Below are 23,916 nucleotides of genomic sequence, written 5' to 3' on the forward strand. Positions count from 1 at the left end.
TGGACTTCTCACCTGCGAATCTGCTGGTAGCATTTCCCTAATGACAACACATTAGTGTTTTGTTTTGTCTAAAAGTTGTGCCACTATTTATGCTGGTCGCCGCAATAGTTGCTCTTGTTGGTGTTGTGGGAAGCGAAAACCCCAAGTGTCAAGTTACGTAGCAATAACACAAAAAAAAGGCAGGTTCCACCTCTAATTTGAGGTGCGCCAGCCACCTGGCTCATTAATCATTAAAAATACACACAAACAAACGCAAGTGGAATGCAATTTGTTTTATCGTCAGTACAAGCACCACCCCTGCGTGCTCCAGTGAGGCAGATGGACCTCATAACGCTTCCTGCACAGATTTTTTAGACACAAGCACAGATACATATTCACATGAACATCCTAGATGCCCACACTGTCAGAGACCTGACCGACCGCATGACATTAAACAATTAAAATAATTACGCAAATCTCTCATAGGATTAGTCTCACTTTGGCATGAGAGTGTTCACTTTCTTGAATACACACTGTAGCTGGTATTATGACTTTACCATCGAGTTAGCCTGTATATGAGAAACGCTCATAAGGGAACAATCATTCTTTTATGGCTCCATCGAGTTTCACCCACATATAAAGTGTCGAATAATTTTTTTTTTCAATTCCCTAATCGTTTACATCGGTAAACGTAAATATGCAGGTACTTAGGAACAACTGAAACAAACACGAATAAAAGCTTCACAAATGAAATGAACTTGTCTAGCTGTTGGACAAAAAACAAATTGTCAGACATTATTAAAGGGTATACAATTAGGATGCTAGCTATGTCAATGTTTACTCTATCTCATTCTTTTCTCTTTTTGATATCGCTTGTAACATTTATTTGTTTGATTGCCTGCCTGTCTGCACATTGCGCTATTTGTTTGTATGTGGTTAGCTTTGGTTGTGTCTGCTCGTGTGTGTATCAAATTAATTAAACTTTTAATTGACACGGTATTTGTGAGGTCATTTTCTCTGTGCGTGTCGCTTTTTGGTATTCTATTTTTTATATTTTCGACATTTTTTATACAGGCTATTTGGAGATATTTTTTATTTTTATTTCAAATATTTTTTTGCATAACAATTAAAAAGATGATGTGCTAGATACAAGGACAAGGACTTGCTATATAACCAGGCAGAGTTTGCATAGATTTTTGACGAACAATTCCATGTTTTCTTTATGCATTCTTAAGTGGGGCATTTTTAATTGTTGAGGCTCATGTTTTTCGATCACAACTCTGAAATCTTTTTAAATAAAGGAGCCATCTTATGGTGGCCTAATCCTTGAATAGGTTAGCTAGGGCAAATTAATCTGGCGAGTCCAGCCACTTTTAAAACTAAAGCCAACGGCTTAACTACCTTGTGCTCGTATATGTGGTAAAGTTGCGGTCTTGTCTGCGTGCATTATTCGCCTAGGCAACCTGCAAAATGCCTGATAATGGATTATTTCAAGTCATAAATGTAAATGCGGACCCGCACACTACGACTCCCACTGAACACCCAGCCAGGCAACCAGCCAAAAGCCCAGCAACAAGCAGCCAGTCTAACAACGACGGTAAGCAATGCGATGACGCCATTTTGTTGCAGCAGTAGCAACAGTTACGAACGCCATAAAAAAGGCAAAGAGCAATGCGGAAACCAGCCAAGGGGTGCTGCAGGTGGGTGGTGCAAAAGCGGCAGGTTTTTATGGCCACGGCAAAGTCGCAACAGCGCAACGGCAACAACTGCAGTCAACAAAGACGCGTAAATTATTTTAGATTTACATTTCTGCATTTCATTTGCTCAGCTCGCACACTTAGCCATCCACATTCCTTCTCCACTCTCACCACTGAGCCGGGCACTGGCCGTGCTTGTGTCTGCCGTTTGCCACCGGAGGCGTTAAGCAAGACGGCGTGGCACATAATTTATGCAATTTTTATGATTATTCATTATGAGCGCGGATACGCCTGGGAAGCACCATGGGTAACGGGCCTTCATAATTAGAAATTTAAAAAAAAAACTATATAGTATTAGTATGTTTTTCCGACATTAGAGAGCAAAAATAATGATTTAATATTACTTCAAATTAATCCGAGCGTACGAAATGATTCTCTGATTAATTATAGAGCAAACAACCACATTACGTTAGTTTTTTTCTGTATTTAAGGAATTTGCAAAATTTTTTTAATGCAGCTGTAGCCCACTGTTCCGGATGGGTGGTTGGGCTTGGCCGTCAGCTCCGCACCGCATTTGTTTCATATTTTACGCATATTTCTTTCGGCCAACGGATATGCAACAAAACGTTTGCGGGGCACTAGCATACTCCCACCCACACCAAAGCCAAGCGTCGCTCATATATTTTTCAAGTAATTAGCATTAATTTTGCCAACTGATAATCCCCGCGGCTTATGGCAACCATTGCATTATGAGTCGGTCTTCGCTTTGCGGATTCTCTTTCTGTTGCTTCGCCATTGCCGGCTCACGTGCTGGCCATGTGGGCGACGAACAAACCGACTCTTGGGCATCCTGGTCCTGGCGTCTGGTGCCTGGTCCTTGGTGCTTGCTGCCTGAGCCTGGTCTTGCTATTGGTGCTGGGCTTTATCGCTTGGCATTTGCAAGTTGTTGATTGCGTTATGGCTAAAGTTAATAAAGTCATTTGCATCTTGCATTAAGTGGCTCAGTTGCTGCCATTTCTGGTTCCTGGTTAACTGTGTGCTGGCACGGGGCCAGGGAGGCTTTCAGTTTGTTCTACTTTAAGGTAAATTATGATTAAGCCTGTATAATTAACTTACGAGTATTTGGAAATGTTTGGCATGTGGGTCAGGGAGATAACTTTGCTAATACAGATAAAATGTTAGTATAAACGCTCTGAACATAAAGCCAAAAACAAAATAGAGTGAAAATTATCTTTTTCGAACAGCGACCGTCAGCTACACCGAAGAGAAGTGTCTACCTATGTAGGCGGAATAGATATAGCTTCATTTACTGTACAGTGAAAACTCTCCTCATGTCAGATGGGCGGAAATTTTCTATCAGCACAGTGAAAACTCTAGCGCCAGATAATCCTATACCCGTCTTTGCTGGATATTTTCCCGCCAGCCATTATTTGCTATGTTTTCAATTTATAAAACAATCCACGCTCGTTTGGCGAGACCAATGTAATTTATTTTTCCATGAGTTCAGTGTTTAACTAATTCAAACCAATTAATTACACAACTTGAGAAGCAAGCATAAAAATAGAAGAAAATTATAGCCCTTCAAGTGATTTTTACGAAGCAGCAACTATCAGCCCGAAGCTGAAGATTTCTTTCGCTTTTCCCTAAACATAAAATATACTCTTAACTTCGTACGAGGTGCACCATACAGCGAAGGGGCATTGAAGTAAAACGTCAATCTAATTGAAATTCTAGACAAAATCTTCCGCAAATTACCTTCATTGACAAAAATCTCTAATCCCACGACGCTGGCGAAGCGAAACCTGAAGACAAACTCGAAGGCCACCCAGCGAACATACAATCCCATGGCAGACCGACAAAACATTGGGTAGAGTGAGAAGGTAGCGACTCTTTCTCGATAAGTTATTGTTTAAAAAGGGTCGAGGAGGGCTTGGCAAGCGGCAAACATACTTGAAATGAAGAGCAGACGACACAGCAACCGAAAAAGCAAAACCAGCGCCAAAGAGCCAAAGACGCAGGAAACGGAAGTGCGGCAAAAATGACGCTTGCATTGTGTGTACAATATATGTGTGTACATGTGTTTGTGTGACAATTGGGAGCTCCACCTGCATCCCAATTGGCACACTGCTGCTGAAGACGATTTCGAATGACAGGCAAGTAGCTGAGAAGAAAAAGTAAAATAAAATAAAATAAAATAGGTAAATGCTTTGCGGTTATCGTCTTCATCTTTTTCGTTGCGTCTTTGTCGCTGTTGCGCTGAGTATATTGCCCACAGCCACGCCCTAATGGACCAGCTCCCCAGGGGCAGAATACATTTTTCATAGCTGCAGCTTTGGCTGCTTTAGCGATTTAATTTAATCAACTGAAAGCGCATTTGCAGCTTTTCCAACCACACACACATACAAACACGCTGACACACATGAGACCTGCACTTTCATCCCATTTACTTCTGCTGATTCTGAAATATCTTGGATTTCGGGCAACGCTTTCATTCAACTTATTGCGAACTCTTTCAGCTAAACCCGCCCAGCACCTCTTTCCAATTCCACAGCTTATCGCCGTCGTCGCACTCTTGGCTGCCTCTTTAATATCTCTTCAGCTTCATCTTTTTGTCACTAATATTTGCCTGCATTTAATACATATTTGGGGGTAGTTCATTCAGTATTCTAATGGTTAATAGATATGATCCTTAAAATCATGTTAAGCACACATATTTTTATTTGATCAGAGAATGCTGCACACATACTTGAACAGGCAAATGAATAACTATCCTACCAGAATTATATTAATCATTTTACAAGTGAGCATAATATGTATAAAAATGTCAATGAAATGCGAACTTAATAAGCCCACTACGAAAATGGGACTCTAATCCAAATCCGTGTCTGCAAGTAGTTCGCCTTCAGCTTAATCAAAGTACAGGCAGCAGAAACACCGAGTAGACCTGTATGCAAAATTGTGAAACATGCGTCACACGACGCTTAGATTCACGTTTCAATTCGCTGCAGGGACAGGAACAGATTCCATACCAATGACAAGAGCTTTTACCTCTCCACTTTCCCACACACTTACACAGACACCAAACCTAGATGACAGCTCTGTTGTTGACAGTAATAAGCGACTCTCATATCGCTAGACACGCGGAAAACACCAAAAGGTAACACTTTAAAGCGACAAAGAAATGTGGCCTCCTCTCTTAATGGGGACCGCAATGCATGGTGCAATTCTTTCTGGGAGTTGAAAGCACGAATTCTAGCCCTAGGCTACCAAAGGGTAGAGGAATTATAAGGGTAGACAAGCACTTTATATCATCTCCCTGTTTTCCTTGTGGGCTTATAATGCGTCTGCTGTACATACTCGTTTATGGAATAAAATTTCTGTTTGTAGCCGGGCGTGAAAATTACACGCATTTTGAAGTCTAATTTGACATTAATTCAATACCCTCAGGATAGTAGGCATTAACCTCATGCTCTTCCTGTTTGTTAGGGTTGTGTCGTTGTGAGTGTGCCTGGCTGCGTATGTGCATTTAATTGTGGTTGGTTCACTCAGCGCAAAGTTTCTCTAAGACGGTGCTAACTTTTTGTTAAGCAATTAATTAGCATCGATACGTTCGTCGGCTAGTAATTGGCAATTGACTCTTAATTCTCTTGGGTGCATAAGCTATAATTCCTGAGTTTACTGATCCAAAAGTTTTGGTTGCAGTTACGGCTACAGCTGTTTGACACCTTTATGGCAACGAAAGCCTAAATTAGTTTATTTTATTATAGATTTCTACGATTGTAACTCTAACAGATTCCCCGAATTTGCTATCATAATCTGTCCATACATAATCTGTCTATTTAGTGCATAGATGGCTTATTATTTGAAACGTATGTTGTTGCTAAGCAGCTTCCATCCAATTCGTTTCGCTTAAGAAATTTTCATTTCTGTCAATTTTTTCCTGGTTTGTTTGCATAACTGTAACCTAATTTGTTAAATCTCAACCACAAATTTTTCAAATGCTGGCGATTTTGACCAAACACCAAGCTAACTGGCCAAAGAGAACGAACAAACTTGAAGCGATGAAGCTTACTTTGGTCAAAGGCAAATACCACTGATTGTGACAATCAGCGTGACAATAAAATTGGCGGCCAGTTGCGAACGATTGGTATCCGGCCGGGATTTCAGATTAAGATTGAGTCTGGGATCGCTGGGCGACAAGCGCTGGGCACAGCTTGTAGCTTTTGAAGAAAAACGATGGGCAGTCAGCTTTAAACTTTGACAATTTCCATGCCAACGAAATGCCAAAAGAATTTTAAAATTCCGACATGTCAACGACAATGTGGAGGCGCTGAAGGGGCGTGGCAACCAAAATGACAGGCTTGTGACACGCACAGACCAACTGTCACACCCGCTGCATATGTGTTTGCGTGTGTGGGTGTGGGTATGTGTGAGATGGCGGGTGTGTATGGTTGGGTGTTTGCGTGGCTAACCCTTGCCAAAGCGAATTTTATAAAATTGTCATGGTAAAAAAGAAGCCAAAGAAAGCTAAACAAAAAACAAAACAAAGCAAAGTAGAGCAAAGCTAAAGGCACGCTACGATGATGACTTTCTTTTTGTCCCTTTTTATTTATTTTATATATATATATATATATATATATATATATATGGTTGTTGTTCCCAGTTGCTTGAGGCAGTATTGTTGCTGATGTTGTAGCAGTAACATTATCTAAGCTAACAAATTGTCAACACGTACAAATGCGTTCACTCAAACGTAAACGGGGTAATAACCATTTTTCGTAATAATTTTATGTCATAACAAATCTGGGTTATGCCCGTACATATAAGCGTTATTTTCTTCTCTCCCTTTTTTTCCTCTTTTACCTATGCAAGTACAGCGCTCGCTCTGAGGTCCCAGCTGTATGCGCTGCAAAGAGCCAGAACGAAGTCCCAAATAAAAGATGCGATGATGTGTCTAGTATGACTATTCAGCGGGATAGCTAATTCCCAGCAGCTTAAGCCGAGACGATACGATCGTCAATGTTGATTTCTTATTGCCAGAAATAGTTGTCTTCTTGAATTGCATTCGATTGTAAGGGACGAATTTTCATGTTATTTGGCCTCCTTCAAAACATTAACTCACATATATGCATTTTCATTTCCGAAATCAAGAAAATCCTTATTATCTCCATTAAGATCCCTACAATACAAATGTCTTCAGTATCTTTTGAGTCTCGTTTGAGTCTACATACAGCCCTAGCTGCTCATATATACTGCAGTCAAGTAATGGTGGCTGCACAATACTCTTTCCACAGTTACTTAATGGCTTAACACATTTGACCTAATCGAATTAATATTTAAAAATTATAAGCGAAGTAACTTCAAAGCTTTATTAAACTTACCTGTTGAATTACGCAGGATTTCCTAGGATCAGAATGTACAATCATTTATGTTGCTCATCTAAACAGCTAAGATAGCTGAAACAACAAAGAATATATCTTTAAACTCAATAAAGTTGTCCATGCGGACATTACATAAACCCAATACTCCAAAATTGAAATACAGAATACGAATACGAATGATACCCTACATCCCGTAAAATCCAGCATGAACAGGGTGCATACTCTTCTACAACAAATTACACGGCATGTTGTAGTCGGCTATTGTCGGCCGAAAAGTAAATTTATCATTCTTCAAGGCGAAAACTATGACTAACATTTCAACGCCAAAAGCGTCAGCCTGCTGCCAGCCAATTCAGGCAGTCGAGCGGCAGTCCCGGCTGGTGTCTTTGGCCCACCGCCTCCCAGCAGAGTCCTGGAATACAAAACGCGCCGCTCAACTTAAGAAATAAACTAAACTTGTCACGTAAGCAAAGTTTATGAGCAAAAAGCAAAAGAAAAACCCAGTGATGCCAACAATTTCGCCAGCTCGCCAGCAGCCGTTGCACAGTGGAAACATCTCGTTGGACACGCGCCATGCCCCCAAATCATTTGCAGAGTTGCCCACTTGCCCCGCTGCCTGCTGTTGCCACAAAACTGGAGCAATTGGACGCTTTGACTGCGTTTAACTTTTAGCTGGCTGGATAACTGCAGTCCGGGAGTCTGCTGGCAGCAGTGTTGGGGCGTGGCAATGTCACTGATTGACCAAATGATAGACAGGCGAATAGATGGCGCTGTTCCAGCTCAGAGTGCTTACATCTTGCAGTTTTGGCTTTGATTGCAACTTTCTTTTGCCCATTTAGCACGTCTTAGCATTCGTCGATTTCAATTCTTACATTCATTCTCATATCAAAGTCTCTGCCCCAACCCTGCTCGGCTTTTTAAATATGTATGCAATTTGTAGCCTTTGCAGTGCGCATATCGATTCTTTTCGTAACTCGCCGGAATATATAATTAATGCAGCTCTTGCTTTTGTTGTTGGAGTTGTTGCAATTAGCGGAATAGTTAATAATTTCGTTATGATTCAGCAAAATTAAAGGCTAATTTGACCTAAGCAGATTAATGGCAATTGGTTTGGCACTTAAGTTTTCTTTGGAATAGGCCTAATACCTTTATAGCTGAGGAAAACTGCACTTACCTATACACAAAGCATCCTCATGAAGTATCCTTATAAATTTACAAATAAGTTGATGGAACTTTGTGAAATTGTAAAATTTATTTAATTAATTTATTGTTCGATGTTTACGCCTTGGCGAGTTTTTCAATCTATAATATCATATATCCTCGAAAATCATTCCTTATAATAATTGCAGAGATGTTGTTGAATCGTCAGAACATAAACTTAATATCCGCTTAACTCTTTGTTCTTCATTCATATAAATGAAATGTTTCGGTGCCTCCGAGTCAAGCACAAAGCTACAATTGCGTAACACTTTCTAATTAGGACGGGAATGTTTGCGGTGGCTGGCCAAACCCCTTTGGGCCACCCACCAGCTGACTTCCATCTCAATGCAAATGCCAAAAGCGGCGCCTAATTGGATTTTTGATAAGTGTCAAATAGCGACAGCTTGGACAGGGCTTTTAGAAATGTTAATCGGATATATGCATATTATTTGCGAAATGAGCTCGAAATTTGCGCTTATACATGAAATTGACCAAAGTAGTTTTGCGTATTAAATGTGTATGCAATAATAACTGATTGACAAGCGGGACAATTGGACGCTGAGTCCCCCATTGGGATGACCCATGCCGGCAGCGCTGGTCCCTTATGTCTTTCGCATGTGTCAAACTGAAATCCGCCAGTAGCCAGTAAGTTTACAATGATTTTAGATGGAGGTGCCATCATTAAAGATTAATGGCTGGAATCAAATCATTTTGCTTTTGTTTTTGTGGCCTTGGAGGCTTCCGGATATTTTGCAGTGCCAAAGATTTGTGCAAGTAGATTTTTAATCTCTGGTATGTGGAACACGAACATTGCCGAACATGTACTTTTTGAGTACACACATGCACATGTATATGTTTACCTAACAACACGTGTCGCTGTTTGGATTTCTTGTACAATGCAGCAAACATTGCGAGGGTGATTCATTTGGATAGCCAACAAAATACTTGGCCCTGATTATATTTACTCAGCGTTATATATATCAGCTCAATAAACAGTTATGTGCAAGCTTGATAAATTTGTAAGTAACTTTATGCAAGCTACTTATCTAACGTCAAACCAACCACTTTGCGGTATCCTGCAGCGATTAAATTGAAAAATTAACTAAGAAATAGAAACAGGTCAATTTCTGAGCTGATTAATTAAAAACTTATATGAAAACGTTCACAAACTATTTTTAGGTTAAATGCCATATGAATTTCTACTGACAGCAAAATAAAAAAAAAACGTTATACTTTGCAATACAAGCTCGCATCTATTTGTAGGATTTCATCAAAATTAATATATAAGCCTCGTAACGTACAATTATGTTGTTTTATATGTTAAGGTTCGATGTCATCTATATCGTCGTTGTCCGGCCGCATTCTCGTGACAATATTCACAGTTGGCCTGTTAAAGAACTCGGGTATGTTCCTGAACTCGTAGTCCTCATCGATTCCAACAAAATAGGTTGGTAGTACCCCACGTCCTTTCACAAATGTCATGCCACGGTAGTCACATTCTATCCCGTATGCGCGCAATATTACTGCAGTTTCTTGGGTTATATGTATGTGTCCAGATACACCGGTGGAATCCATACGCGAGGCCATATTGACTGGATTCCCCCAAATATCATAGTGTACCTGCGACGCACCCACAACACCAGCCATTACCTCGCCACAGGATATTCCAATGCTCATATCTGCACTGAAAACCCCGCGATCGAAAGGAAGTTTCTTATAGACATTGCTGCACATCCAAAGGGTTCGCAGTAGATCCAGTGCAAAAGTAGTTAGAACAAATACCACTTCATTTCGAACACCGGTCTGCCTTTGAAAGGCCGCAAGAAAGCGTTGTGCACGAGTAACTACAATATTCATTAAAATTGAAACATTATGACAGTTGCTAATGGGATTGCTTACCCTCCTTGGAAATCGAGTTATTATCGTTCCCGTCGATGTGTCCAGAGAAACGTGGATCCAAGCCACAGGCCGCCATATATGTACAGCCCACAATTTTGATCTTTTCGACTAAGTAGTCCTTCCTATAATAATACAACTACAGCAAAGATTAACGACTTTTGCACATAAAATTTTAATAATATTCAAGGCTCTTACTATTTTATCGAACTCGGTTATTATCTCGTTGAGCACCCGTAAGTTGGCCAAGTCCAGTATAAAGTTTTGCAGAGTAGCGAACATGACCGCCACCATTTGGTAGTCCTCATAATAAAGCTCGTGTCTTGCTATTGAGGTCAGGTAGACACTGACTGTAAAGTAATAATAAAATTAAAATATGTGAAGATTTTAGAATTTATATCGCAGTCGTACCGACATGGGCAGGCAAAATATTTTGTAGCAGAATAGTTATCGATTTATTGGTAATGACCGCATCCTGCTGTTTTTTGAGCAGCTCTACTCTCCAGCTAAATGCAACGACAAAATAATTTGGCACAGGATATCGGAGTAGGTCAATTACTCACTTGAAGTTGACCTTGCTATTAAACTCGGCCTGTCGCTCCATCAGGTAGAAACTTACTATCGTAATTCCAACTATGTAGGTGTGTGCGTATTCCGGTAAAAAGTAGGGATTGGTTGTCTTACTATGATGTATTACGTATTCAAATTGAAAAAACATAATGATCACATAAATAAGCCCTTCCAATACGCTAACTATTATCTTCACCATCCAGGGAATGCGTGTAAATATTACACTCATACCGATCATAAGGCACGCCATATTGGTGAGCACCCAGGGATGAAAACACATGAATAGATCCGGCTCATAGTGATATAATTTGTCCTCTATGTGCCGCACCTGGAACTCCTCTTGATCGCAGTCCACCTGAAGAGGGCATCGATTAGGCCACAAGGCTATAACCACGCCGATAAGAACACAAATATACCCACCAGCACCACACTGATAAGACAGAAATAAGCTATTATCGTGGACATGTAAACACACAATCGGCTGATGAGATTACGCTGCATAAACTCTGCAATTCGGAATATGGTACAGGCCCATTTTGAAAAATTGTGTGAATCTTTCTTGTATCTCCAATAGCACATCTTTTTAAACCACGCTATAAAGAGCGGCACAGTCATCGTTATGAAAACGATGATGTTAACATAGTAGCAAAAATCGCCCTTATCATGATAAACTAATTGTATGTAGATTAAGGAGATGCCAACAAACCAAGCTAGTAGTATACTGTATTTTAACATGTAATCGGGCTGCCGCATATAGTTATACTCGAGTCTAGGATCGCGAAAGTGCAAAAAGAAAAAATCGACAATTGGACGAGATGCATTATCCATATTATGTGGTTTATTCTTTGTTTTCTTCCAAAATCTTATAAAATCCCTAATGCTGTGAAAATAACTGCAACATTAGCCCACCTATCAGATTAGTTGTTGTAGACTTACTTAAAGGTACCAACCGGCAACTTTCCATATTCAACTTGTAATTCTCTTTCAATTGATGAGGTCCGTTCTTCTGCGGCTAACTTGGAGTCATCGCCTTTAAGCTCATAGTCCTCTAATTTAATATCGATTGCCGCAATTAGGAAAGTGTGAATATTATGACTTGAAAGATATGGATCTTGAAGGGCCTCCTCTGTGCCGGGAAGAATTTCATAGGTATTATTTAGGATCGATCCTAGCGTTCTTTCGCTGATATGAATGTGGCCCGGACGGCCGGTCGATTCCAATTTGCCAGCAATCATCACATCATTTCCTAATGTAGAACGGAAATAAACTTAATTAATGTATAAACTTGAAAACTTTATAAGATGCCCACCCCAAATGTCATACTGCAGCTTCGCAGCTCCAATTACGCCAGCTAGTAGACTGCCCGAATTTACACCAATTCGCATGTCGATGTTCAAATGACGATTCAATCTTAAAAATATCAGTTATGCCACATTTGGGTTAAATAGGAATCTTAGGGTACTAACCGAACTTCGCGAATATGCGCGATCATACAGTGGCCCAGGTCTATGCAACATTTGGCGTGATCCGGGTTGGGACTTGATAGTCCTGCCACACAATAGTAGCAGTCACCTAAGAATTTGATACGTTGTACCTTAAAGTAAGAGGCAGCAACATCAAATCTGCCATACAGATCATGCAGCAATGTCACCAGTTCATTAACAGTGAGTGTTGTAGTCAGATGGGTGTAGTTGACAACATCAGCATAGAGGATGCTGACCTCTGGATGATTTTGAATGGCCATGATGCGCTCCTTTACGTTGTGGATACGATGGCCTCGACGCTTTCCAGCCAACGCAACACGGCTGCGTATGTCTTCTTGGAAGGGCCGTGCTATTTGAGGCGGCAAAATACTGTGAAGCAAACGCTGCTCCTGCTTACGGGCGCTTCTCAACCAAATTTCCTCCATCACATACTGTTGCCGGTCAAGGAACGATGATCGCACAATGATATCATTCATTAAACGAAAAAACAATCCCAACATGTTAAAGCAAATATAATGTAGCACATCCACAACCATTTGGTTAAATTGGACAACATTATTCATTTGGTACAGATGCTTAGAATCTAAATACGCAAAAAAATAAGTAATATACGATAAAGATACCAAAACTCCCAGAATAAGCGGCCCCTTAATAAAGGGTATAGGCATAAACAAATATATACTGTATATAACGTATGTGTCATAAAAAGAACCGACATCCCAGTTATCCGTGGACATATGGTATACATGAAGAATTAGATCTGGGAATACATTAACATCAGTCTCAATTCGTAGATTGCACATTGTTTGATACGAACCCACCGAAACCATAAGTGACGCAGCAATCACCGAGCTTGCGTACATTATCCAAGAATGCTTCCTTATGACCTCTTCTTTAAAGTTGATACTCAGCACTATAATGATGAGCAATGCACCTCCTATATAAAAGCCAATATCGATTCGAACTATAGATAGGTACTGTATGCGCATAGGGATGATGAGTGTTGTCACAAATAACGAGAATCAATGCAAACCTGACATGTCATTATCAACAGAAAACAGTGAATCAGGGTCACAGCCGAGTGTAAAAATATAAACACTCCGATTGAGTTGCAGCGGAGACGCTTTTCGTACAAAATATACTCTTTCTCCACACCCACCTCCTTGCATTTTTTCTAATATTTGTATGCGTAAAACTGTATGAGAATAAATACGGATTATGGGAGCGGCGTGCAAATACTTTACTTTTAAATATTTACGCTCCCAGACGACTTCTTGGGTAAAATCCAATTTGCAACTTTTTCTGTTTCTCGGTATCATTTTCCTTTTCAAAATGTACGCACTAAATATTCAAGGAGTGTTTGATATAATAAAATTTTAACTATTCAATACAACAACTATTTGAATAGGAACTCATCGCAGTCTATAGAAGTTTTGTCCTGACGAACTGACGAAATGATTGGCGATCAACACAGAGTACAAATCGTAAAAGCTAAAAAATTGAGTTTCTTTCTAAGGTTATCTTATGTAATAAAGGTTTGTCTGTGTACTATTGAGGTTATCGGCCTATCATATCATAAAGCATCCATAAGAATAATCGGTAAATATTTCGTTTGTATATAAAAACATAAAAAAAGGTTAGCAACGGTATGTACTCTTCGTCGTGCTGAATGTCGCCGTTTTATCTTGTTTATAATTACGATCCAATTTGTGCTAACTTAACGTGTTCGTCTTGCGATTTTCCTAAGTGGGAGGCAACAGTATATTCGCGAGCTTATTCTGCTCCAGGACAGAAAGATACATAATTTGTACGTGAGTATGTATCTGGGCATGAAGAAGAGAATGAAGAGATTGAGGAAGAGAGAGAGAGAAAAAATATAATACCTGACTATGAGAACTAATTGAAACGCCTTGGCAAAAGTTGGGAGAGACAAGCACTTAATGCATTTAATATAAGTCGAAGTGTTGCCTTACCGTTAAGTATGGCGAAAGAGTAGTGTTGGAAAACAGAAGAACGACGGCAGAGTGAAGCAATTTAAATCTCACTAATTACTTGGGCGACAAATTACGCAGCAAGACAGCAGCGCCCACACCCACCCCCATCCATACACACACACACACAAGACGGCGTATTTATAAAGATTTTTGCACTTAAAAACAATGAACAGGTGTCGGACTGTTCGCCCCACTAGTCTTCAACCGGCGTCTTGTTGTTGAAGTTGTCCTCTTATTTGAAAAATTAAGTGTCATTTGGTTGTCTCGTGGGTTCGCTGTTTTCAGCGTATCCTCCAGACGCTGCCTAGACATATTCTAGGCAGCTGCTATGTAACGCAACTTATTTTGTTGCTTTTTGCCTCAGCTTGAGGTTATCCGGCGGGCGTTGTTTTATTTCGTCACCAAGCAAGCCTGTGCTTGAGACAATGAGATAGTTAGGCGCAATTACCTAGGTGGCAAATGAATAGGATAGATTGAGCGAACACAAGATATTAGAGGGTGTCTAGCTATTATGGGAATCAAGGTATAGGAAGTTATTTTAATCCATATATGGTCATGGTCTTCCCCAATCAAAGCTTATTGCTTTGAATATGAGGCAACCACTCGATTTGGATCTGTCCGTCACCCATTTGAGTTCCGTGGGAAGCCGAAAAATAAATTTTAAAAATAGTTATACGAGAACATATATATCAAATTTTACATCGGGCTCTCGTCCTGCTAAAGAATATGTACACACTTGAGCTGCATCAATATATAAGTTTATAGGAATTTTCTTCTCTTATCGAACATACTCCACCACACAGTCGATTATGCAGACTCGTTGTTCTGTTCAGGAAATTACCTATATAATAGGGAACGCACTATTTAATTCGTAACATATTTCGTGACTGAATTATAATACTCTTTTGAAAGCGAAAAATAAAACAGCCATAATGTTGCATTACGTGTGGAAATTACTTAAAAAGATTTCCCATTGTTCGCTGGCCGCACGTACTTTTTGGTATTCTCGAATGTGTGTGTGTGTGTATTTGTTGAGAGGAGAGTTTCTTTAATTGTTTTTCATTGGTTGGCAAACGGGTAACGGCTGCTGTTTATTTTCTGCAGGAAAAGTTATCCGTCTCCAGCCATGTGGCAAGTGCCATGGTGTGATATCGACCAAAAGCCAAGAATGCAGCTCCACAGTAAAAATAATGAACTTTTGTGGCGACAACTCCAAATTTATGGCCAATTCCAGCTGGCCAGACCGATCCTGCTTCGAGAAGTTTGCTCGACTTCACTGTGCTTTGTCCCAAAATATACTCAGCACTTGTATAAATCGTGTCCGAATGGTTTTTGTACCCAGTTAACAAATAGAAAACGAGTAAACTGCTTGTGTTAAATGTTATTCTATTTGCCTGAACGAATAAATACTATTGTATATAGAGAATCAAAACTTTGGATAGATTTTCGTGTGGAGCCACGTCCGATTTCATAACTAAGCTTATGCTCACTTGTCCCCGTATAGACGGGGGCAAGTCTATATAATATATTAGGTTTGTCCCGACCAGGCGAAATTTGAGCAAATTTCGCCAATTTGAAGCAATTTACTGTTTATAATGAGCTACAAAATGGACTCTCAAGTTGATGAACTAAGATCTAGAGAGATAATCAACGCACAGCCTTTGGCTGTAACAGCTATGAAACTGAAGTTTCTACAGAATCTTCCTTTTGAGTTGATAGTGTGCACCAAACGGGGTTTTGGAAAATTCAAGTGGCTAGTGTAGAAATGGTGGTCGACGTATCGACTCAGCTGTGTACACTGATCAATTGTATATATATGTGCTTTATGAGGTCAAAGATGTCTAGTTCAATGCGTTACATACTTTATGAGAAAATTGAAATATATATAAACAAAATGTGTGTATTTGACGGGAGCTAGGACCTGGGTATAAAGTATATCCTGTTTGGGCACCGTCTACTGGCATTAAAAAAATGATTGGCATTTAAAAGAAATTATGAGAAGTTCATGTAATATCTATTTAAATGCTTTTACATAGCGTATTCTCTTATGGTTTTTAATTACTGTGGCAAATCTGCCATCTAAACGGATTTAATTTTTAATTATGCGCGAAAATTAAAACATAAATCTATGGAAAAACACTAGATAAAACTGCTGTTAAGCTGCGCCATACTACAGAAAAAATGATGAAAATTATGATAGCAAGAGCACGAGAATGTGATGCTCAGAGGGCGAAAGTCGAGTCCTGGGGGTCGGGGAGTTCAAGGAATAAAAGCGGTTGCAACGCCAACTCATTTTGGCCAAGCTAAGCTGTATTCATTATATCTAAACTACGCTTTTTATTTGCGCAGCTTTTATTGTTGTTGTTATTGTTGTTGTTGCTGTTGCTGCTAACTGAGCATAAATGTCGAAAGTTGCTGTTTTCCTTGTTGGTGGAGGGATTACTGTAGCTGCTGTTGCTGTTGCTGTTGGCTTCTTGTTTGGCATTGTACAACATTTATTGATGCTTGGACAGGCATAATAACAACTAGGAGTAAAAGCAGCGCTGCTAAGGACGATACAGTTGCCACGATTTACATTGGGATTAATAAGCAATGACGAGGGCAACGCTGCATTTTATAATAAAATAGGAGACCTAGCAGACGAGCTCAACAAAAATGCCAACCTCAGCCAGACGATCGAGATGAGGATGCTGGCGACCACTTGCAACATTATTAACTACGCTTATACCTTTATAATGCGACTTGGGTGGCGTTTTCCGGGCCGGTTTGCTGTTGGTTGTTGCCTATTGCCTGTTGGTGGGCGAAGCTTTGCTTTGGGCTCGCCAAACGCCAAATGCAGTTCTCTGCGTTGGCTTATTAGTATTTAGTATTTTATATGTACACTGCCTTTAAGTTGCCTTTAAATGCAGTCAACGTTCGGCTGCACTTTCGAGTGCCTCAGCAGCACGACTACCAAGTTATACTTAAGTCCGTCATCGCTGCCAGTGACCACTCTGCCCCGCCCACTCTCGCATTTGTCAGCGGCAGTTTTTGTAAGTTGCAGGGAATGCGAGTTGCCTCAAAAAACTTAGCTGCTTGTTTGTTTGCTGTCGTCGTTTATTATTATTATGTATTTTTCGGTTTCAGTCCTGGTTCGCGTTCTCGATTTATACGGTCGGTGAGCGCAGCGCTTGCCGCGCTTTATTTAACTTTGGGCAGTTTGATGGCAGGAAATAGAATTTTAATGGATTTTGTAATATCCTCGTCGACGACAGCGTTGGCAACGAGAAAGGCAACGGCAATGGCAAAAAAACTTTACGTTTCTTTGGAGCACTTTATTTTTATATTTTCGGGAACGATTTTTATGCCATTTGCTTGGAAAGTCGCGAGTTTTGTGCTATTGACATTTTTTGGCTGAGGTTTTCCGCAAAGTGGATGGACTAATTAAGTTTATTTTTACGCTTGTTATGCGTGTGTGTGTGCCTGGCAGGTTAGTTTCTTGTCCTCATGGTCATATATCTAGCTCCATCACAACTTGTGGAATTTAGGTGTGGGGCTCTGTATTAAAGCTTATCCTATATCTTATAGCCGGATTAGTAAGACTTAAATAAAGTTAGTCCCATTTTTGAGCTAGTTGACAGTTCACAGCTGATGTCAACTTTACATCAGAAAAAACTGATGACAATGTCTGTGTCGATGACCAGGCTGGGCTGTTCATTGAACAGTTAATATTTTTGTGATGACGCGCAATATGTCAATGACAGGCAGCTCCTCGAAGGGGATCTCGGAGTCATACAGCCCACACTTGGAATTGAACACAATTTATTCAAATGTTATAAATTACACGATTCGTTCATGTCAAATGTTGAAGCTTCTTCTTTCGCGATGGGCAGGCAGATATCGGCTTTTGATTGTGTGTGTGCGTGTCTGTGTGTGTGTGTGTGTGTGTGACTGCGTGTCTAGAGCGCCCGTTCACTAATCGTCTCAATTAGACATGGATTTTTGCACAGTTCTTTTTTTCCTGAAAAGTTCTAAATAAATGCGTTGATGGGAAATGGGCAAAGGGAATTCAGGCGTATAAATTGCCAAAGACCCGCAGCTATTTTCCGGTTTCAATGTCGCCATTGACATTGTCATCGTCACCTCACAGCCAACGTCTGTCGTCATTCGTCAGAGTGGCTGAGAAAGTCCTACCTACTCCAACCATGTCGAGTCCATACCCGCAGCTCGGCTGCCTTTGATCGTTTGGCGTTTCTGCGGCTCATATTTTTTTGTGCTCAGACGCATTGTTGGCATCCCCCTAAAAAATTGTTGCTACTGTTTTTATTATTTCTTCTTTTTTTTTTCATAAAACACCCTATGAAATTGTGGGGGATGACTGTGTATCCGTCGCTTGGAGTGTGTATGGGGCTGACGTTGATGATTTTTCATTGCTCGAGTTTTAATTTTACACTTGAGTTGAGTCTGGGGCTCCACTAAAAGCGCCAACAATTGCGTATTGTGGCCATAATTGTACAGCAACTGGGAACAATCGACTCCCAACAGGAGATACCCTATTCACAGCCAAATTTAAGTACTTGTCAAAAGAACATTTTGTTTTGCATGTTATCTTTCGGTTATGCAACATAGTTTGCATACACAGAAAAACACATGTAATTTATGACTAAACCTTACATCCTTATCCAGATTATGTCCTTGATATGTTTCGTGCTTCCTCTACAAATTTAAATACATGTCTTGGAGTTCATTGGCCTTTAAAACTGTGCATCCTTTCCACAGATTAACTTTAAAGAGCGCACAACTTTTTGCTTCAATCTGCATTGTGTGAACCCTGGCCCTATTTTGCTTTGGACATTCGCTGGCCCGCCTGTGATTTATGGCCACGACGCGCGTTGCTTTGACATCGGCCGACATTTGACAAAAGCTCGACGAGCAGACATCACCCCCAGCCTCCGCCTCGATTATGGCCAGAGGGGCTCGGCCGCCCGCTTGGCTGGCTTGTTTAGCAGGTTGCAGATAATTCATCGCTGACATTGCGTACCAATTTAAGGGTTGACTGATTCGCCCAGCCGGCTGGCATGCCGGGCAGCCAGTCTTTTAGAGAGTTGGGCAGCACTGGAGCGTCTATTCGGTCTAACAAGGTGCGGCGTCTGGCCTTTGGCCCTGGCAGTGGCCCTGATCTGCCGCAGCCATGGCTTGTGGCTAGTGATTCAGAAAAAAGGTCGGCCAGCAAGTTGCGCAGCGAGCAGCTTCACGTGTGGAAAATTGACGGAGGGGAGCTCGCGTAACCCTTTGCTACACTCTCCTTCCCATAGCTGGTTAATTAGATATGTGAGATGGAAACTTTTTGTCTTCAGTCGTGTTGCTTTTTTAAAGTGACCATGTTTTTAAGCACACATAAAGAGTGATACTCTCCATATGGGTCGCTCTTAATTGCTCCAATTGAAATTAAGTGTTACCCTTTTTGGTATCTCTACAGGGGCTTGAGGTCCTAATGTGAGCTTTGAAGCGTTTTAGGGCCTTATTATACAATCACATGAACCGTTTATTACCCCGTTTTGAAAGGTTCATGTTTGTCTGAAAAGAATATCATTTGACACTGGGATTATAGTTGGACAGCTGACCTTTTTTGATAGTTTCAGCAGCAGTAATAGATTGGAATAGTTTTCAGGTAGCCATGTTTCCAACTTAGTTACCATTCTCAAACTTTCCCAATTCTATTACTAGAGCACATGTATAGCCAGCTAAGCAGCAGCTATTTCCTGGACTAACTAACCAAAGAGCTGTTAACGCTGAACTCAGAGTACCTAAGGCAACCACCTGATGACCCATTGAGCAAACTGCCAACACTTAAGACCGGTAATTTAATGCCCAACAGCAATTCGCAACTGTTAGCACTAAGTCAGACCCTAGCATTATATTAGTTTATTCAACTGTCGTCATTGTATGCAGGAAACAAAGTTTTGAGCCAAAGAAATAGATAGGCAGCCCGAGGGGGAGGGACAGAAAGCTTTTCACTGGCAATGCACAAGTTTAATGCGCTTTGACAGCTTCACTTGGCAAGCCACCCCAAGACGCAGCCGTGTTCTGTGGGTGGGTGGTGGATGGGACAATAAAGATTGACACGTGACCGTGCAATGATTTTCAGTTTAACGTTGTCACATGCGTTGCTTACAGCCCTCCCACTTCCAAAACTCTGTACTGTCTATGCGACATAAGCGAGCATCTCATTTGAGAGCCTTTCACTTGCTCCTTGGTCAGCAGATGTCCCGAGCCTGGTATGGTTTCTTTATGCCGGTCCTGGCCTGGTCCTGGTTGCCTGTATTTGGTTTCGTCAAACGTGCCAAGCTGCCGTTGATCCTATATTCTTAACATTTTTCTTGCTTCTCGTTCAGTTTGTCCTGCTCGGTTTATCTGGGCTCTCACCTCTGTTTCCCTTCCTAAGACATTTGTTGTGTGGCTCAGATTACGCGCTTCACTTAAGTGTGCTCAGTTGCTTCCGTTTCCTTTATTTCCACTGAATGGTGGAAGCATGAATAAAGCTATCTGGAAGGGTGCCTTATGGAGTTCTGGGCTGTGCATTCTTGCGTTTTTCTACAGTGCGTGTGGATTACAGCAGCCGTAACGCCAGCATCAGGAATGTCTTCATTAATGACAGGTTTCATATGTATTTTTCAAAGTTGAAGCGGTTACCTTAACTGAAGCAGATCCAAGATGGAAGCGGAGAAATCGACGACGACGATTGTCCCATTTATAATATTGCTAGCGGTCTGTATATGTATATGATATATATAGACTGAAAATTAATAGAGGCGTTTAACTTTTAAATATGAGACAATACGCTTGATACAAGCGAATAGTGTTAAGCTTTGATTTTGGCTCTTTAAAGGCGGAACACCCTGAGAAGTAATGTCTACCCTTGGCTTTCTCGGCAGCCGTCAAATCCCCGAACGCATGCCACTCTAATCACTGACGGCATGATGCCACACGCCTTCTTGCTGCTCCGATGACCAAACGCACAAACGCATGAAATGCTTAACGAGGCCAACACCCAGTCGATGTTCGGTTGGACATGTGCGGCTCATTAAAATGTTGCCGACAAAAAAAAGGGAAAATAAAAATGTGTGAAGCTGCCGAATTGGCCAGGTCCAATGAAGGCCATTGCAGAGCATTCCGCTTCACATCCAACATTTACAAAGAATGGGGTTGCAACGTCAATTTCAGCAGAGAAAGAAAACTAATTTCAGCGCAAATTCGTTTCGCACCTCACAGCGAACGGCAAAGCAATTGAATGGACAACTAAATGCCATTGCGCTGATGTGGGCCTGGCTGTGGGTGGCATGCCCATTGGGTCGCTCCATGCGTGTGTGTGCACTTAATAAGCTGATCGAATGGCCAACACACAAAAACCAATTGAAATGCCAGAATCAACAAGGCAGTACCGGACGAGCTGGTGGCAACTGGATGCGGCTGCAGGCGACTCTACGGATAACTGAGTAAAAGGCGTATAGCGCAAAAGAGCAAAATCAGTGAATCACAATAATGCCTCAATTTCCGCTGGGCCAGATTCAACAACGATCCGAATCCGAGCGGCAACCCGTTCAATGACGAAGGCGCACAACTGCCATTGCAGTTAGTGGGAAGTACGGAGTGTTCAGCGGGTAGGCGAGGCAACAGTCTGAGCGTCGCGTCGTAATGAAATCTCATTCAATTAAACATAACACAAGCGGGATGGAGTGCACTATGGGAGAGTACATTCGGCAATAGTCAGAAAACAGAACGGCCAGCTTCGGGCTGAGTTCAAGCCCTTGGCCAGGCCATCATCAACAGCAAAGGCAACAGCAACAGAAGCACAAATATTCCTCCCGAGCTTCTCTGTGCTTGTTGCTCATGCCGGGCGTGCATTTCTTGCATATTTTTACTTTTTTACCTCTTTTTTTTTTTTTTGGCCGGGCGATGAAGCATTAAAGGGAAATGAACGATGCGATTGGCACGAGACACAAAAATGACTTTTTATTATCGCACGTTTACTTTCAATGTGAATGTTGACAACGTGCACCCGCCCACACATGCGAACCTCAGTCCTGCACAGACAGCTTTGGCCGCCTACAAAAAATGAAAAAGTAAGAGTTTTGCAGTCGAAGTATTCGACTAGGAGATACCATTACCCAAGCAACCAAACCTTCTTCAAAATCTATTCTTAAAAGCATATATATTCCCAATCAAGGCTATATACATATCTATATATATTCTCTATGGGGTCGGGTTGGCATTCTTTTATTCTTATTACATACATTTAAACGCAATCATCATTCCCTTCTTATACATTTCAATGGGTTCAGGGTATAAAAAAGCTTTTGAAAAGAAGGCAGTCAAAGTTGTTGGAACGTCAGTTGTTTTGGCCATTCGAAGGCAAGCTGCCTGGGCAGGTGTTGCCCAAATAGCTGGGATAGTCAACCTGTTTGTATGCATTGACAGTCTAAAGTGGACTAGCTGAGTGAGTTGACAGGATTTGTGCTGGTGGGTCAGTGCTCCCAGCAGTTGTTTGGACCTTTATTAGGCATTGAATTTAGCTTTTAACTTAAACTGTCAGCTTGTCAATTGTAATTAAATATGCATGATCTATATACATGTTGTTTCTTCTGTTGGTCGTTTAGATATAACTCTTTCCAAAAATCTTATCTAATCTAACTGATTGTTAATCCAACAACAATGCCAAATGGTTTACATTCGCAACTAAAGCCTGTTTAAGCTTGCCATGCCTCTCTCTTTGCTGTGAGAAATGTAGTTAATCGTCTGAAAGATGGAGGCTCCTTGCTGCGACATCCGCTTGTCGCGCGAACATTCCTGGGATTTCGTTTCCGCAGCCAACTTTGGGTTGAGGTGTGGGCAGAATTTCGTTGGAACATGGGCGAAGTGTAGCGGCGTTTCGCAAAAACTCATAAATATTAAAATGAGAAATTTTTCGTCTTATTAATTTAACGGTGGCAATATAGCTCCAACGGTAGTTTGGCAGCCCGATCTACGGCCCTGGGTGCAAATTATGCAGAACAATGTCACAAAATCGTATTGCCACCGGCAACTGTACTGTGCTGGCCACTGAGCTGCTAGTCTGGTCGCAGGCTGCTTGAATGTTGCTTAGTTTTCGGCCAAAGATTTGCATAAATTTGCATTTCGCTGGCTTAATTGAAAAACAGTCCCGTTCCGACAAGTGACATTTTAAAGAGACGCATAAATTATGCGCCCTTAGACAGAGTTGAAAGCGTGAAGGCAAAAATCTTTGGTCTTTACTCCCCCCGTAGTTTATGATTTACTTGACGCCTGAATGCAACTAAATCACTGGCAAATCTTTTGCCCGAGCAAATCCAACAGAAACCGACTAGTGGGAAACTTAAATCATTCTCATACTCAATCTATAAATAGCCAATGAGCCCTGCTGCTGGGAATCCGAGCATCTGACACTTGAAATTTTCAGACCCGCCGTCCTATATGGCATTTAACTTGCGACTGTCGCATCGATGCCACAACACTAATGAGCTGCTGTTGCGATTTCTGCTTTTCCTCGTTTCTGAATTCAATTTTAGTTAACCAGCCCGGAGCCTTCACCCTTCGCACCTAGCGTGCGATTCACTCTGAGAAATTGCAGTTTTCACACGTGCTTCCCATTAAATGAAACGATTACAACGCGATTTCAACTTATATGTAAGTGAAATTTATTTGCAACGGAGTCTGCCAG

The 23,916-nt window shown here is 41.1% G+C and overlaps 3 protein-coding genes across 5 annotated transcripts in view; 2 read left to right on the forward strand and 1 right to left on the reverse strand.

Moving 5' to 3' along the window:
• Window positions 1–23,916, forward strand: part of LOC6622406 (probable serine/threonine-protein kinase cdc7) — a 120,196-nt gene that overhangs the window by 89,854 nt on the left and 6,426 nt on the right. The window lies entirely within an intron of this gene.
• Ten-m (teneurin transmembrane protein Ten-m) overlaps window positions 1–23,916 on the forward strand; it is a 332,752-nt gene that overhangs the window by 26,117 nt on the left and 282,719 nt on the right. The window lies entirely within an intron of this gene.
• On the reverse strand, window positions 9,485–13,607 carry LOC6622423 (adenylyl cyclase X E). Of its 3 annotated transcripts, none has more exons than XM_015175088.3 (12): window positions 13,466–13,607; window positions 13,241–13,402; window positions 13,025–13,184; window positions 12,190–12,967; window positions 12,033–12,133; window positions 11,660–11,969; window positions 11,144–11,603; window positions 10,717–11,078; window positions 10,565–10,659; window positions 10,352–10,503; window positions 10,157–10,292; window positions 9,485–10,101 (listed from the first exon to the last, which is right to left on the reverse strand). In XM_015175088.3, the coding sequence occupies exons 2-12, from the start codon at window positions 13,250–13,252 to the stop codon at window positions 9,578–9,580; spliced, it is 3,090 nt and encodes a 1,029-aa protein (XP_015030574.1). In that variant the 5' UTR covers window positions 13,253–13,402; window positions 13,466–13,607; the 3' UTR covers window positions 9,485–9,577. The 3 variants fall into 3 exon arrangements, with proteins under 3 accessions (XP_015030574.1, XP_002047941.1, XP_032290840.1); XM_002047905.4 differs by having other exon boundaries at window positions 13,241–13,381; window positions 13,452–13,588; XM_032434949.2 differs by having other exon boundaries at window positions 13,452–13,538.

The sequence above is a fragment of the Drosophila virilis genome, chromosome 3, assembly GCF_030788295.1.
Source record: "Drosophila virilis strain 15010-1051.87 chromosome 3, Dvir_AGI_RSII-ME, whole genome shotgun sequence".
Classification (NCBI taxonomy): domain Eukaryota; kingdom Metazoa; phylum Arthropoda; class Insecta; order Diptera; family Drosophilidae; genus Drosophila; species Drosophila virilis.

Bases quoted from the DNA above. Each gene is read 5' to 3' on its own strand.
- LOC6622423 (XM_002047905.4), bottom strand. From the start codon at position 13,526: ATGATACCGAGAAACAGAAAAAGTTGCAAATTGGATTTTACCCAAGAA. The intron at 12,968-13,024 runs GTTCGTATCAAA...ATGTATTCCCAG, and splicing joins GTCACTTATGGTTTCGGTGG to ATCTAATTCTTCATGTATAC. The intron at 11,604-11,659 runs GTAAGTCTACAA...TTATTTTCACAG, and splicing joins TTGCCGGTTGGTACCTTTAA to CATTAGGGATTTTATAAGAT.